Here is a 16704-nt window from a genome sequence, read left to right on the forward strand (position 1 = left end):
TGTTGAGGTGACGTAACGCTTCGGTGTGTGCTCTTCAGCAGACCCACTCATATGGATGTGGATGGGAAGTTAAACAGAATGCAGCCTTGTTTACTTTAATGCCATCTGGTTTAAAAAAATCTGCAATTTCAGAGCTTGTATTTGGGCATTTTGTCAGACCAGCTTGGATGTTGGCCCGAAATCTGCCTGTTCTGTACTTGTGGTCCCTATTGACCAAAGGCTGCTTCTTTGTCTGCCAGATCTCACAGTGCCCAGCAAAAGTCAATAGGAGGCTCCATGGGACAGTAGCATCCATCTAACTGCCTGGGCTGCCTGGGCTGCTGAACTCTACGGAGTTTGATTAAAGCTCGAAACAATGTGTGAAGTGATCACATAGAACATATGGATGTAGTCACACTGTGACGTCAGCCATTTGGTTTGTGGACTGTACAGTTTGAAGCCTCGAGTTTGGCATTTTTGCTGTCGCCATCTTGTTTTTTTGCAACCAGAAGTGACGTGAGGGGGTGGAGCTAAGTACATGTGATTGCTGAATTTTTAGGCGATCAAAAATGTTTCAATAAACTTTCATGAACTAGAAACACACAGTTTCTAAGACGAATATGAGGACAACTCCCCGACCCGGACAACGTCATGGCAGCAACCTGTCAATCACAAGGTAGCCACGCCCTAAAGAATATGGTCTATTTTACTCTAAATGGGACCATAATTCACGAAAATAACTACCTGATTTTTTTAAAGAAGACTTGAAACTAGCGATAGACCATGAACTCAGTTTTATAATGTTCACGTAGGTAATACACGAGTGAGAAGAGTCAATATGCCATGGACAGCTTTACAATTTTACTTCTTTTTGCAACCGGAGCAGTCGCAAATATTAGAATTGGCTTCAATTCTCAGACCCTCCCATCTCCTCCTTTTGATAGCTACCGATTGAGACAAACAAGTATAGAGGGGGGCGCCAGTAATGCGTTGGAGGTGCAAGGCTGTTGTCAAGTGAACAGAACAAATGGACCAAACCGGCTTCCACACTGAAGTTAGATATTTTCACAAATTCGTCAAACACAGCAGCTTCCTTGTCCTTGACGTTTGCTAAGTGGAAAAAGTGAAAGATTCATTCAAACCTATTGAGCCGCCGCAATAATGACATGATGACAAACATTCTCTTGTCAAAAATGTCGAAGCGCTGCATGTCAGCGAGCCGTGGAAGTATGTACGAACACGGATTTAATGAAATTCTTTTGTTCAGGCAATACGCCAGTATGGAACCTAAACCGCTATATAAGTGTGCGGTAAGCCTCCACTGCATCTTCCCCCCTGATTTCCAGCTCTGCCATATGGTCATCTGGTTTTTGGCCTTTCTGCCAGAACATCCCCGTATTTGGCTTGCAGATTGCATCCATTGTAAAACGCATTTGAATACTCCCCACACTGCACTCTTGGCGAAGTAGACATTGTTTCCCTTCATATTACAATATCAATATAAATTCAATTCATTTTTTTAGCGCTAAATGGCTGTCTTCCCGGTTAACGCTCATTTATTACAGCCACACGCACGGCCAGTGCTCAAACACTCACACACCCAGGGCCACACGTAGCAGTACGACGTAGTCGTTTTGCCTCAATTTCAACCACAGGCAAGGAGCTACACAGTTGTCTCTTGGTCTCCAAGGCCGCTGCCGTGACAGGCAGTGGATATTTTGTTCCCCAAACACTCACCACATATCAGGCAGGGTCGTGGCCTGCTGGAGACCCATGTCTCGCACTGTCCCTGCCAAGTGCCAGTGGAGGGCAATAGGGTTTTCTGACACGCTCCTCTGGGAGGTGTTACCATGAGATAAGCATGTCTCCACAGCTCTCATGTCCAAGAACTAGTTCCCCGCTCGAGAGGCCTTGGTTGGTCCCACGGATAAAACATCCTCACGGAGCCACGAACACTGTCTGCGAGAGAACAGAAGACACAAGAAAAGGGGCTGAGGTCGAGTTTGGAGGGAGAGCGTCGCAACCTCGGAGCACTCGTGGGATATTCGGCGGGGTTTCCAGCCCTGCTGTTCCACTGAAGCTTGTCGGCCTCGCCCCTCCGTTCACGCTTCTCTTTTCTGTGCGTCGAGCCAGGAGCATGCCGAGCTGTCGGAGCGTCTTAGCTGGAATTTCAGTGGAAGTGAAGTCCGTTCCCCTTCGGTCGTTTGGCCCGGGGCTTGAGATTATAGAGTCTGTATCCGTAGCCCTTTCTCCGGTGCATCAATAGCTGATATGCCCACCAGGCGCTTGTGTTGTGTGTTTTCATTATGTTTGTCTGTTGCGCTGCCGGGGGTCAGTGTTAAGCGTTGGCGCCCGGAAAGATCCGCTTTGTTTGGCAGTTTGTGCGCTAAAAATGTAAAATACAGTCCTGAACAGTCAACCCCGCAGTAACGGCGGACATTTCTCTCGTATAAAGTGATATTGCCTCGATGCAGATGGTGACGACAGATACGACATGTTTTTAAACTGCTGCATTTCTTCAAGAAAGAGGCGGCAAGCATCGTTCCGCAGACTCGTGAAAAACAACAGTTTTTTCAACACGGAGCAACTTTTCTTGTCGTCTCTCGGGTAAATCGTTTTGTAGATTTTGAATGTAATGTTTTTGCTGTTAAAAAACATTTGGCTGCCAATTTTTACCTTTCTTTGTTGTGACTGAGTAATATGATGGATAGTTGGTCGTGAGAAGACTTGCATGGAAGTCAATGTTTTAATTGAGTCACCAGATTTGAGCATGTGAGATTTTATGCCTTCCACAATGCCGTGGATGTGTCTCATTTCAGTATCGGTTCACATTTTTAAGTGCAACACAATGGAGCCTTTGGAGTAAAAAGAAATAGTACCTGGTTTCCCCTCTGTCTCTTCAGTATGCAGCCATCCTGCCACGCTGTTCCGCATGTTTGGGAGCACCACTCCGTTTTAAGATGGCTGCCCAAAACAAATGGCTGAGTAGTCTCTTTGTTTACTCCTGAGATGCTCTGCTATGTTCCAGTCTGATAGATTGGACGCGGCGCCCCGTGGTTCGGGCTCCAGCATTCAGCGCCATTATCACGGAAACCCAGAACAAATCCACTTCACATTTAGGTGTCAGCGCGTTGTCATGGAAAAGAGACACCGCTATACAGTAAGTGAATCATGTTCGAAAGAAAATGAGTTGTGCGCTTTTGTGCACTCCTTAGCGCCGCTGGTCATTTTCGGACCACACTCGGTTGGCGCTTTTGGACAGAGGAGGGAAAATATCTTTCTTTTTCCCTCCTCTCTTTTCGAGAAAGTGAAAATGATCTGTCAAAAGCAATGACACGAGGCTGTGTGATGGATGGGTTTGTCTTACTCTGCCTCTCAATCTTTCACTCATTCGCTGCCTTTTTCTTTTTCTCTCTTTTTTTTCTCTGAGGAAAACCATTATTTCCATCACCCTCCACATTTCAGCCAAATTCGCTGCATCTGTCCGTGCCTGGCCAAAGGGAAGAGAAAGCCATTCTGTCTGAGTTGAATTTCATTTCCTCTCCTGCACCGGTTTTTCTATTTTTTTTTTATGATTTGATCGTGGTGTGGGATTACAATGTGATATTATTGTACGAGTTCACACGATCTAGCAGGACACGGCAGAGACGGCTGTTATTGAAATTTTGATTATAATTACATTTGTGTACATGCCCCCCCCCCCCCCCCCCCCCTGAGGTTGCAGGCTGACTGTGGAGGTGTACAATCTCTGTTGCATTTAAATGAAACCATAATGGCAGCTTCACACTGCTTGCTGCTCCGTCCGTTTGGAATAGATTAGCTGATACACCTATCAGGGAAACAACTGTGCGTTAACAGGCCCGATTACAATGCCAGCTGAGTGACGCCACACCAAGCTGAACCTCCTCCTCCTGCGGCCTGTTATTCTTCCTCTCGGGCATAAAGAGCTTTGACACTGACCCTTAAAAGGTGGAACATAATCAGCCGGCGTGGCAGTGGCCTGCACGCTGCTGCTATCTCATTGTGTGCAGTTGTGCTAATGACATTTCACGAGATGAGCTTTTTTCCTGTGGTACTGTTACCGTCCTGCTCTGTCCCCTTTTCTCCCTCAAACCTCCTCTCTTGTTACCTTCTCCCGGTTTTTGCTCGAAACCTGCTTTGCTCTCCCTACACCTCTTCCTTTTCACCCAGAACTGTTATTAAATCTCAGAGCAGTTAGCTGATTTGATCAGTGTGCGCTGAAACATTGTTTACCCAGTGGGACCTGGGTGTTATAGACTCACCCCCCCCCCCCCCCCTCTCTGTCTCCCTCGCTTTCTCTCTCTTGCTTTTTTTTCCTCCCCGAGTCGAGAAATAAAGCAATTTCTCTGGGGATTGGAGCACTATATGTTTCGGCAGCACTGGCCCATACCGCAAGCACCAAAGTACAGCGAGCTGACGCCTATGCACAAAGTCCATGGCGGTATTTTTTCGTGGGAGCTTGGTGTCCTACCCCGGCGTCATTATAGGATTTGAACTGGTGCAATAACTCACCCAGACGAGGGCTGGCGCGAACAGAACGCAAAGGCAAACGCAAAGCCATGAGCAAACCTTTTCTGTTTATTTGGATGAGGATGATGTGGATGACTCAAAACAATCAAAGCCCTGAGCCGCGGGGATCACAACAAGGCCCCTCCTGTATGTACCCACAGCAGATGGTGGCCAGTGGCGGGAGGTTCTGGATAGGCACGTTACTGCTGCCTACTACTGCGAGATGGCAGCGCACATGATGATAGATGTCGGCGTTCGCCGTGTCCGAGGAAATGGCTGAGCCAGACTGAGACCGCTGTCGCCGCTGGCCGCGACGGAAGAGGACGAGTATATATTTAGGCCCGATGCATCTTGATTGTATCTTGCTCTCTTCAATACACTGATTCCGACGTGTCTGCAACAGTCAGATGTTTGAGAAGGGGGGGGGGGGGGGAGACGGGTCCTTCTAGTTTTGCTGTGTGTGCTCGTGTGCTTCTGCATGATTGTGCAGGAGGAGCAGACGGACAGCTGCTTCAAACCCTGAAAGGCTTTTCAAGGCAACTCGGAAGAAAATAGGTTTTGAATTACAGCACAGTATTGAAGAAAATCACCACAATTTCCTGTTAAACACAGATCAAAATTGCTTGTACACCTTTTCATAGCAGAAAGTTCCATGTTGGAAATATAAAATGCAGGTTTAGTCGACCTGATAGAAACTGACCTTCTGTTTCATGTTGGCACTATTGCAGTATGTGGTCCATATGCACCGATGCTGTGTACGGTTAAAAAAAACAAGAATCTTTCCCCAGCCAGCTTGACAACAAACACAGAATGGCTTGGCACGACTCACAAATTATTTATCTGGCTCCCCTCCTCCTCTCCGGCATGGGTTTTTGTCGAGTCAGAGGAAACCATCTGCTGCCCGGTGATAATGGGCGGCCAGGGAGGAGGGGACGGGAAATATGGAGAGCAAATACGATTGAGAGAAAATGACAGGCGCTCTCCCAGAACCTCCGGTACCTTCCTGCCTACCTGCAGCGAGTCTGCCATCTTAATAAACATCCCGTCTGATATCTCCTGGCTTCTGTGCGCGTGTGTGTGTGTGTGTGTGTGTGTGTGTGTGTGCGCTCGCCTTTCAAACTTGTCCCCAGTGTGTCTGCGTGTGCGTATTGTCCCATCTAACCTTGATCATTCTCGAGTCAGGATTGTTCCTGAGGAAAGTGAGAGTCAATGCTGCGAGTTAATGAGGAGTTGGCCGTGTATAGGGGAAGGTAAAGCACGGCTGGAGAGGAATACAGTAAAGCACACGGAGCGAAGGAGGAAAACTCTCATTAAAACAAATAGTGGGCTACAGAAAACAACTCCTCACCTTGAAAATGGTCTGAATTTTCCCTCCCCGAGTCTCCAGGGCTCTCAGATGGAATTGAGCGCTCGGGGCATTCTCTGAGTAAACCATTTCAGTTTTCTCTTGTCTGAAGTCAACAGGTTGAGCTGGACAAAAAGACCTGACAGCCTGTCTCCCCTTAAACCCAGCTTCATCCTCTCACTCCATCACTCTGTTTTCCACTTTGCCTTGAGACGTTTGCCTTCGCCGTTTCTTTTTTCTCCTCTCCCTCTTTTGCCCTCAGCACTTACAAACTGTCGGATAACTTTCAGTGTGAATTCATCAACTGAGTGACACTCATTGAACTTGTCTGCTCTCGTGAAGCTGTTTATTGCAGAGCAGATGTTGTGCTGCGCCAATACCATGTCTTTAAGTGTTAAAGGCCCCCCCCCCCATGCTCAAAGCTTCGATAAAGCCATCGCAAAGTAGAGAGGGTGAGTGCTCCTGAGATGGGATGGATCCGATATGTAAAGCTGTGAAACCGAATAGTTTGGACTGTATTTTTTGTCCCGCGCTCCGTCGGGCATCGTCAGCACAGCGGTTGGAATGCACGATGGCGCCCTTGATAAAGTGGAAGGCGGGTCAGGGAGGATAATGGAATTGAGGGATGGAGGGATCAGCCTCAGAGCCTCAGACACAGGAGGGGCTCTGGTGACCAGGTCTTTTCTATTAACTCAGGAGGCTGGCTGGGGCGAGCGGGGGAATCGGGCTCTCCCTGGTTGTAAGACACGAGCATCCGAGCTGCAGACGGGGAGAGGCGTTTATTGCTCAGGGGTCCAGTGGTGATTGACCCGGTGTTTTCATCAGCCTGGGCTTGCCTGATAACATTTCTTACCCCCCTACCAGAGCAAAGTATTAGAGCTTTGAGTGCAGAAAGGCTTAGGGAACTCTTAGTTTGGTTTGGCGAAGTTGCATTGGATTTACCACCAAGCACACATTGTCACCTAGCTTTTCATTTTCTTTTTTGAAATTACATTTTTGCTTTCCTCCCATCCCTGCAAACGGATTTCTTCCTATTTACTCTATTTGTTGTATTTGTGTATTATCTCACTTGACTGAACACAATGTTTTATTCATTGCAAAAAAATGAAACGATACAACGTCTCAGGGGGAAAGATCTGCATTTGAATGGAGCCCTAGAAAGTCAATTGTTGTTAGTTAAAATAAATGCTGGTCTTTCTGCAGAGACTCTTGAGGCCACGAATGAGAATTGTATGCCCTTTATCCCATTTTATAAATGGGCTGTAATCAGCACTCACTCACTGCTAATTGCATGCCGTGCTCCATCATCAAGGCTCACTTTAAGATCTGAAATAATTGTGATTTGTTGCACTTTTCATTCAAGCTACAACATTTCTTTGGGTTGCTTTAATCTTATGACGCTCTAATCGGCGTTTTGCTTCTCTGCTGCAGGCCTCCGGTCTGTCTCCTGGAGACAGCCAGACCCCAGGACTGCTGCTGGCTCCAGGGGTGAGGTGGGGACAGACGCCCATCAACCAGCTCACACCCTGGGATACGGACGAGCCCCCCGCCAAGCAACATCGAGACAGCGAGCCCACCGGTAATGACTCACACACACAGCATTTACATACGTACTGACGGACACATCGGGTGGTCCACCCGATTTTCCTCCGCGGTCCGCCTTCACACAGCAGATGTATGCATGCACACGGACGGCTACACCCCAAACGGCCCCGGCCAGCCACACTAGTGTCCAATGCTAATGAGGCATGCTGGCGTGTGCAGCGCAGTGCGCAGACCCCGACGTTAAGGAGTTAAGCCAACGTTGAGGTTGTTTTACTCTTATTGTGATGAACTCACCCGGAATGGCTCTGCCCTAGAGCAGTTCATTTCCTTCCATTGCTCTGCTGGCCTCTGCCTCCTGCGCATCACAAAAGTCTCTCATTTAAGAATAATACTGGCACAGAGCTTGCTCCGGTGGAAATTCCAGCTCGACAAATCGTGATTGTAGACAGCTGCTACTCAGTGGTAGCAAAGCATCACGCTCGAAACACGCTTCAGACCCCTGCCGCTGCCCGTTCAACTCGCCCCCCTAATTGTAATTTGCATATCTTCCATATAGATTGCTCCGTGGATTAATTATTCATCGGTTTAATCAGTTACCCAAGAGGGATGTTTCTGTAGCAGAAACCGTAGGAGGCACTCTCACGATGGGAGGATGCGGTGGTGATAAGAGAGCATGGATCCCCCGCCTGCTGTGTGACCACAGCCTCCTGCTGTGCATTGAAGGGCTGGCTGAATTTGCCATCCTGTTCTGGAGGTCTTATTATTGTGTGGAAGTGAATGAAGCTTCTCCCCCTCCCTCCAACCACTGCAGCTCCCACACCACAGCTTTGAGTAGAGCGTGAGGAGAGTGAGATGTCACAAACCCAGCTCACTGTCGCATATGACACTCAAATCCGAGCATAGTGTTGCATATTGATTTGCGCGTGTGCGCCATTTCAAACTGTGGCTGGCGTTTGCGACTGAGCCAGCTCCTCTCCACACTTCACTCAACTGTGTTGCCAGAGTTCTCTGCCAACTGTGGCAGAATTAATCAACGCTTTCTTTCAACAGGAAACTTCACGTCGTGTCTGCTGAAGAAAGTTTGTCTTTCAAAGAGAAGTTTTGTTTTAACTTCAGTTTCCTTGTGTGAAAAATCGTTCTTGTTTTCATGCCATGATTTTAGCCCTAATAAATAAATAAAATCATATAAGTGGAGGTTTTTCTTTTAAAGCGAGCCCTGCATGTGGCGATTGAAGACGACAGTGTTTCTGCACCTAACTTTTAATATTAATGTACCGGCTTCATTTAGTTAGACTTTGCAGTAAAGGCCTACTGTATGAATGTAGGTCAATGTTGGGTTATGATAATGGTATTCGGCAAAATGAAAAGAAATTGCTGAATTTATTCTACATTTTGCTGCTCAAAGATGGGTGAAGTTTCTTTTGTTTTCGTTTTTTTTTCATTTATTTAAAAGGGACCATGTACAGTTTGTCTCCATTCGATGCACTGTACCAGATTATAGCTGAAGCTGATTTGCATCTGCAGTCCCTTGGCAGGTCAAACAAGGACAGAACAACAACACAGTAAAAGGAAAAGACGTAATATAGAGATATACCACAAAAAACATACAGGACACCCAACACAACACGACACACAAATAGCACATCAAGAATGAATGGTAGTAGTGAGTAGTGAAGGAAGTAGTGAAGGACAAGAACATAGAAATGGAGGACGGACACAATGTGTATATGGCACGTCAAATCCTTATCACTGCATTAAAAACTTCATAAGATGTGGAATTATTACGCCAACCCATTTCATTAGAATCCTTTATCAAGATGGGCCACAAAATAAGGGAAATTGAATGTAGTTTCGGTGGCAATTAGCTGAATGACATGAATTATGAAAGGAACTGGCCTCTGGAGTCCTCTATGATACCCCCCCCCCCCCCCCCCCCCCCTAGCTTTTTGCATGCTGAGATTTAGCCTTTGGCCCCTTTGGCAGAGTGGTGGGCTATTTTTAGAGCTTGGACCATGGCAGGAGGAGCTAGAGATGAGGGAGTAGGCGCCAGTGTGTGAGGGAGGGAGGGAGGGAGGGAGGCAGCGTTCAGAGCCAATATGGCTGCGTCTTCCCAGCACACCCTCAGCATCTAACGCCTCAGGGTAGAGAAATGATTGGCTCCGAGTGTCTGGGTAAACACAGGCTCCTGCACGGATATTGGTGTGTACACGTTCGCATTCAGAAAAGGCATTGTAGCAGATTTCCTTAATCTTGTTGTGATGGTAATCTTTTCGTCTGATATTAAGTCCAAAACGAACTTGGACTGAAGCGGAACAGCACACTGACAAGTTGTGGAGAGGCGCAGAGCTGGAGTCCGTCTTCTCATGCTGTTCTCTGTCTCTATTTGATCCTCTAATACCAGACTTAAAATCAATCTGCCCCTTGTTTTGGGCTCTTTCACTTGGTTTTATGGAATAAAAGCTGTACATGCTATTGATGCATCTTTCTTCTGCCTGTGTGTTTGTCTGCAGGTCCTACCTGGGCTGCACCAGTAGCGGCGGTGAGCCAGCCCAGCCTGCTGCCCCACACCTACGGCCTCCCCCAGCCGCCCTCCTTTAGCCACAGTGTGACCGCGCAGTCACCCATCATAGGAGTAACCCCGTCCATCCAGGCACCGGTGCCCCCGCATCACCCACTCATGACAGCCCACTTCCAGCTGACGCCGCAGTCGACCCAGCAGCCGCCCTCCATGGTGCTGAGCATGCCCAGCCAGCCTCAGTACGCCTGCGCTCAGCTGTCCGCCCAAGCTAACCACGTTGTTCATCCAAACCCTCACAGCGTGATGGGCAACGGCCACTTAACCTCTCACCCCGGCCTCATTCAGCACCCCGCCTTGCCTCTGACCAATGGACAGGCGGCGGCGGCGGCGGCGGCGGCGGCGGCGGCGGCAGCAGCAGCGGTGGCACATGCTCAGCCCACAGCCGGAGACAATCAGGACGGTCCTAACGGGCTGCAAATGCTGCGGACAGTCGGGATGGGGAAGTACGAGTTCAGTGACCCGGGACATCCTAAAGGTAAGCACGGAAAACCTCAGCCGATGCACGAACATCTCTGAAAGGCTAAATCAAAGCAGATCCGTTGGGCTGGCAACCTGAGTTCAGAAGTGAATTTAAGTTAGGGGGGTGTTAGGTATTAAATCAATACGCTCAGCTCTCTATTCCTCGTGCCCTCGCCTTATGCGAGGCTTTGCTGGAATGAAACGCATATCGGCCTCTGCCCTCTGTTTGTATACCCGAGCAGTTTCAGATGCCAACAGTCATAAACAAGGCTGCAAACACTCACGCAAAGGGGGTTGTTGAAGTACAACTTGCAAACCGAGGCAATTCGCTTCAAAGCTGCTCCAAGGTTGCAGAGAACGGAGGTGCACCTAAAGCAGCAGTGAGATGGCCGAAAAGAAAACACTCCAACACCGTCCACAGTGGATTCTTTGGAGGGAACATGCTGTACTGATCTCAAACTACTACACAGCAGCAGCGCCTGTGCTGTCGTGCACTGGAATTGGTTGAAAGTGCGTCAGGTTTATCCTTCCACCGCTCCCGGGTTGCAATACTCCCCAGGCCTGCTAAACACAAGGCAGGAAGAGCTTTCGGGGTCCCTGCCCCTCGCATGGCTCTCTCCGAGATGGTTTGAAGCCTCCGCGGCCCCCGACTCCGCTGCCGGAGTGTGCGAGCCGTAAATTGGTGTTTGGTTTCACCTTGGAGTTTATGGCGCAGGGCGCCAGAAACAGATGTTCGCAATTCCCCGACCAATTTTCACATTTAATGAAGCTTTTAATTTAGGTTTAGATTGTTTTCTTTTTCCTGGCTCATTTTGATCAATAAAATGTGTGCAAATGAACTTGTAGATTGCAACAAAAAGCAAAAAAGCAATTATTTTGGAGACTGCCTGCGATACGTTGAAATGAGACTGCAGGTAGAATTGGAAGTGGATAATTAGACGGGCTCCACAGCTTGGTCCGGTTTCTATTGAACGAGACCTTTTTCTTTTCAATGTCTTCTTTTTAGAATAGACTGTCGTGATCCATTGACCACGTGCATGTGAAAATATATTGACGTCCTTCTCACAGGCCAAATGGAAGCCAGGCTTTACTTGGAATTACAGTATTTACACAGATCCACTTTACAGGGAAAGGAAAACGCTGTACAGATTGTTGAAATTCTGCAAACACTGTCGCTGCGATTCATCTTTTGGTAAAGTTAATGTATTCAGCTTGGATGGCTTCAGTTTGTCAGCTGCTGTATTTCAAAGACAGAAGGTGGAAAGCATCCCCGTGTCGATTTCTAGACACAATATACACTTGAAATCTCACATCTCCTCAAACATTTCTTTGTGCAGTTTTGTCATCCCTACTTGACACTGGACATGAGTACGAGTACTGTCACGAGAACATTGGAAACGGGTAAAGCGCCGAGCGCTGGTGAATTAGCGGCGACGTGTCTTCAGCGGGCTCCTGAGCGGCGAGCCGGACCTCTCCCCCGGCAGGAACACTTCACTTAGCAGCTGTAATCACAACAACGCCACCCCGATCACCCGGCCCCTCAAGACACTGCCCACTGCCGGCCTTCTGTCCTTCTGCTGTCGTGCCACAGTGGTAACAAATATGGAGGCTAAGCTCGTGTGACCTGCATTCTGGCTACCCCCTGTTCAAATGATCTTAACCTGCTGTTGGCACTTTTCTCCCTCTGCTTAGACCCCAAAAAAAACAACAACAACCCCAAAATATACGAGAAGCAGTTTGTGAAAAGAAAGGAAAGCAGCGACAGGTTAGAAGTCAGTGTTTTTGCAGCCCTCTAATGGCTGAGGTGAGGATAAGAGGGCTGGCAAATCTGATCCCAGGGCAGAGATTGTGGGTTACAAACATGTCTGGCATAAAACGAGGCTGGAAAGGAAGTTCAAGCGTCCGCCCGCACGGACGCACAGACATGCTGTAGATCTTCTTTTACCTCTCACAAACACATTTCATTCTCAAGAACTGCGTTATTTAAAAGTGTGATACAAACCCCTCATGTACAACTAGCACACACACACAAACCGCAGGGTGACCCGCCGCGGTAAAAGACAGGAATAAATGAGATGCCCTTTGTGCCCCTGACTGACCTGTGGGAGACCTTAGCTAATGAATTATCACCCTGACGGAGGTCCAAAAAAGAACGTATCCCAAGCTTATTTAGTCAGGCTGTTTCAGGGCTGTTCCTCAACCAAAGACTGAGTCGACCAACACTTTCTCCACAAAGAAACTCTCAAAAGCGCTACTTTAAGTCTTGTGTTTACCAGAGATGTGCTCACACCTTTCCCTGCAAATAAGTCCAGGGCATAAAACAATCAGTTAAAAATGACTAATAGACTGAATAAATATGAGTCAACTAAGACCAAAACAACCAATGAGGTCGACTACTCGACTACAGTTAGAGGGGGCATCCGTAGTGGGCATTTCAATAGTACGAAACGATGCTGCAGTGTTTCCTTGCGACGGTCAAATCCTGGTGGTGCATCGCACATCAGAGGGTTTTCAGAAGTGATTCTTGGACAAACGGTTTGAATACTTAAGCCGCTACTTAAGCGAATGTGTTGCTGCATTAAAAACAAAATATATATATATATATATATATATATATATATATATATATACTTGAGCCTCAGGACACAATGCTTGTAAGCGCTGATGTGCAGAGGAGGTGTTTTGTGGCTTTTTGATGGCAAAGTCCTGGATCTTGGAGCAGCTGACGGAGCTCTGCCTCCTTAATCCAGCTGCACTACAGACCGCTGTGTGGGTGTGTGTGTGTGCGTGCGTGCGTGCGTGCATGCTACTGTACAAATGTGTGTGCGCGGTCGCTCGCCCTGCACCACTTCCTGGGTGTGACTGCATGCATGTTTTGTCAGATGTCAGCCCCGCAGCCTTAAAGCCAAACACCACAGTGACAGAAATCACACTCCGTGTTTGATTTGGCTTTGCCTTCAAAAGGGAGCAATTTGTCTTCGCTCCGCATCAGCGGGCACATCAACAACTGTGTGCTCCTTTTCTCTCTGTGTGTGTGTGTGTGTGTGTCTGTTCATAGTACGTGCGTGTTTGTGCACGTCTGCGCAAATGCCAAACGTATGCCAGTCATTTATGTGAAGACTCACGCGGAGCAGCCGGGAGGCAGCTTTAACCTCGTCGCCTACTGAGAGATGCCAGTCACCGGGGCTGTGATCTGCGTTACATCCGCAGCAGGCCTTTTCATAATACCTGCCTGTCATAGTGTATAAATCAAAGTCTTTTGTCGGTTTAATTTCCTTCACATCCCCCACTCCTCCGTCATTTAAAAAAAAATAAAAAGTTTTGTCTTCTCAGTAAGAGGATCTCACCGTGCACTTGAGCTATCTGTTCACATCCGTAGCTGGAGCCACAGCAGTCACAATTGTCGGTCAAGTGTGTGGATGCAGGATGAGTGACGTCGTAAAAAAGAAGAGGAGATAGAATCAAAGAGAGAAGGGGGGGGGGATGCTCAGAGCGGAGTTGCTGTGTGTCTGTTGACCAAGTCATTAAAATCGATGGCTGTCCTGATGAATATCAGCCAAGTGGAGCGAGCGCCGAGCTCAGCAGGGACAGTTATCATCTCCGCGTGTCCCGAGCCCGACTCGGAGGTTGCCACGGTTACCTTTCACAGCCGCTCAAATTATGTTTTTCATGTTGTTTTTCCCCCGGCTTAGCATGAGCTAAGATGACTGTCCGCTTGTTGGTAAATGCCTGAAAATGAGGAGCAGATGAAGCACAAGTCTCTGCATGGTTTGGAAACTCTAGTTGAGATTTTAAGTTTGGGGTCACAGACAGATCTGTCGGGCCACCTGCTGTCTTACAGAGCATTATAGCTCCTCTCCTCGCCTCCTTTCTCATGTCAAACATCCTTTTAATGCTCCCTTCCACCTCACTAACCTTTACCGGTCCCGTTCCCTTCTGTGTCTCTCACACACACACACACACACACACACACCGGTAGGGACACACACATGCACACAGACGATCTCATGCTTCAATGCACACGGGGACGACACACGCACACACACACACTATGAGAGAGGTGAAGCGCGTTCCTCTCTGCCCACGAAGTTCATCTTCCAGTCAGCTCACATCAGCCGTCATCTGGGGACCAGGCAGCCCTGGATCTGCCAGTGAATGCAATTAAGATGCCTTGCTGAGTTAACATCAGTGTTTTACTTTGCTACGCCGAGAGTGTAGCAAAGTAAAACCTTTCTCACCTTTCTTCTGCTGTGACCGTTTCATCTGTCACATTCTGTGCTCGCGATACAATTTTTAAAGCTACAACAAGGAACACCCGATTCCTTTTCGTGTTGATTTTTTCGGCCGGATCTGGGTTTGTCTGCGGCGGGCTGGTCTCTGCCGGAGGCCCCCTGCCGGAGTCTGAGCTGAGAGGGTTCCTGGTGAACCTGCGCCGTTTCATCCGAAACTCAAACCAGTGGCACCGATGGCGGACACCAAGAATAAATATGAAGAAATTAGATTGAGACTGTTTCATAACCAGTTATAAGTTCCTCACAATAACTTTAATCACGCATTCAATGTTGTTTACTTTTAGACGGAGCGTATTGACGGTGCACCACTGCCGTCCCCGTGCACATCGTTCTGTGCACGTTACTGCTGAGCCTTTTATCGCCACTTATCTCGTACCTCATCAGAAGCTTATTTTGGAATCGACGCGCTGCGTTATTGTTTTGTCGTTTGTTTACTGGTTTACGATGTAACTGGATTACATGATGACATTTCATTTTCTGGACGTCTTTGTGCAGATTGCTTCTCTCCTCCCAGAGATGTTTGTCTGTAGGCTGAAGTAGGCTGCAGCAGTTATTGCAAAGCATTATCAGTTATGTCGGTGATGCATACATATTCATTTTGATTCAACCGCAGGAACACACTGCTGTAGCACGACAGGCCGTTCACACCAGTTATTAAGAACACAGCCAGTTTGTGATGGCCACACTGAGACCATTAATCGTGGCAGGCACATTAATTAAACTCTCTCCTCTCCTCTCCTTCCTCTCCTTCACTTGATAGAGTGCAGAGGATCTCCACTACATCCTCACTGCAAATCATACCCAAAGTACGGCTTTCACAGAGACGAATGCAACACCCAATCCGGTGAAAGTGTTGTTGGGTTGGTTCTTTTTTAAATTTTAATTTCCAATATGCTGACTCGGATCAGCGTCTGCGGTGGTAAATGAATTAAAGTCACTGCGGTGTTGTGCTGGGCGATTCTCTTAAAGCTATCTGCATCAGGATTATAGCTAAAGCAGAACTAGGGGTTATTGTGATTTCAAAACAGGCTGAGCTTTGAATATGAGATGCGAGTGTTGGTTTTTTTCTAGTTTATATCTCTCTCACAGCATTCCTTCAACTCTAGGCAGCTCAAGCGGAAACCAAGAAGGAATTCACAAGAGCCCCGGAATGTTCCAAATTATTTATGAGGTTGAAATTTATTCCAATCACCGTCGACTGTGTGTGCAGGTAATTCTCTTAAATGAACACGCAGCGTGCCGAGGAGATATCCGTAAGAGTAACCTTAGTACACGAGTCCACATGGGGCCCACGGATATTGACTCGCACGTCTCATTTCAGAAGGACAGGAGCGGTCCTTAGACTGCCGGCTGTTGCCAAGGTACCTGACGCTGTCTCTTTAACTTTGCTAAGGATGCCTTTCACTGAGATGTCTGACTGTGTCTCGCACAGCGCCGGCTCCCAGGAGTCAGCGCAGCGGCGGTGTGTCGTATGCTGCTCTCCCTCCTTATCGTATTTTAAAGGAGAGGAGCCCCGCCAGGAGCCCCCCCCCCCCCACACAGTTAATATAGGGACGGCGGATAGCTCATTAAGATTGATCGGTCCTCGTCCACCTCCTCCTCCGTGCAGAACGCGGCACCGGCTTCATTAATCACCGGGATTTCAAGATAAAGCTCAGTCGCGGGGACCCGAAGAGCCTGACGGCTACCGGCTCCTACCCGCACATAATCACGGGCGCCTCCCTTCCCTCCTCCATCCTCTCCTCAACCTACACTCTCCTCCTTCCCTCCTCCCCTCCTGTCCTCTTCACTGCAATTGTCTATCTGTTTCTTTCGCTCAGCCCGAACAAACAGCATCACCCCTCCCATGCTGTTGCGGCTCAAAAAGGATGAAAGACAAAACAAATCAAAATACATCCAGTCCTTGTTGCTTTGATTACTCATAGAAAACAAAGGAAAAGTCCAACACGTAGAAAATCCCCTGAACGATGCCTTCT

The 16704-nt window shown here is 48.0% G+C and overlaps 1 protein-coding gene across 2 annotated transcripts in view; it reads left to right on the plus strand.

The window, feature by feature from the left end:
* klhl29 (kelch like family member 29) overlaps positions 1-16704 on the plus strand; it is a gene marked incomplete at its 3' end in the record, with an annotated part of 170916 nt that overhangs the window by 77914 nt on the left and 76298 nt on the right. For both annotated transcript variants that reach the window (XM_079291403.1, XM_079291402.1), the window contains exons 4-5: positions 7286-7433; positions 9910-10452. In XM_079291403.1, the coding sequence (XP_079147529.1) occupies positions 7286-7433; positions 9910-10452 (691 nt within the window). The remainder of the gene's footprint in view (positions 1-7285; positions 7434-9909; positions 10453-16704) is intronic.

Source organism: Melanostigma gelatinosum (genome assembly GCF_949748355.1).
Source record: "Melanostigma gelatinosum genome assembly, chromosome: 19".
Lineage (NCBI taxonomy): Eukaryota > Metazoa > Chordata > Actinopteri > Perciformes > Zoarcidae > Melanostigma > Melanostigma gelatinosum.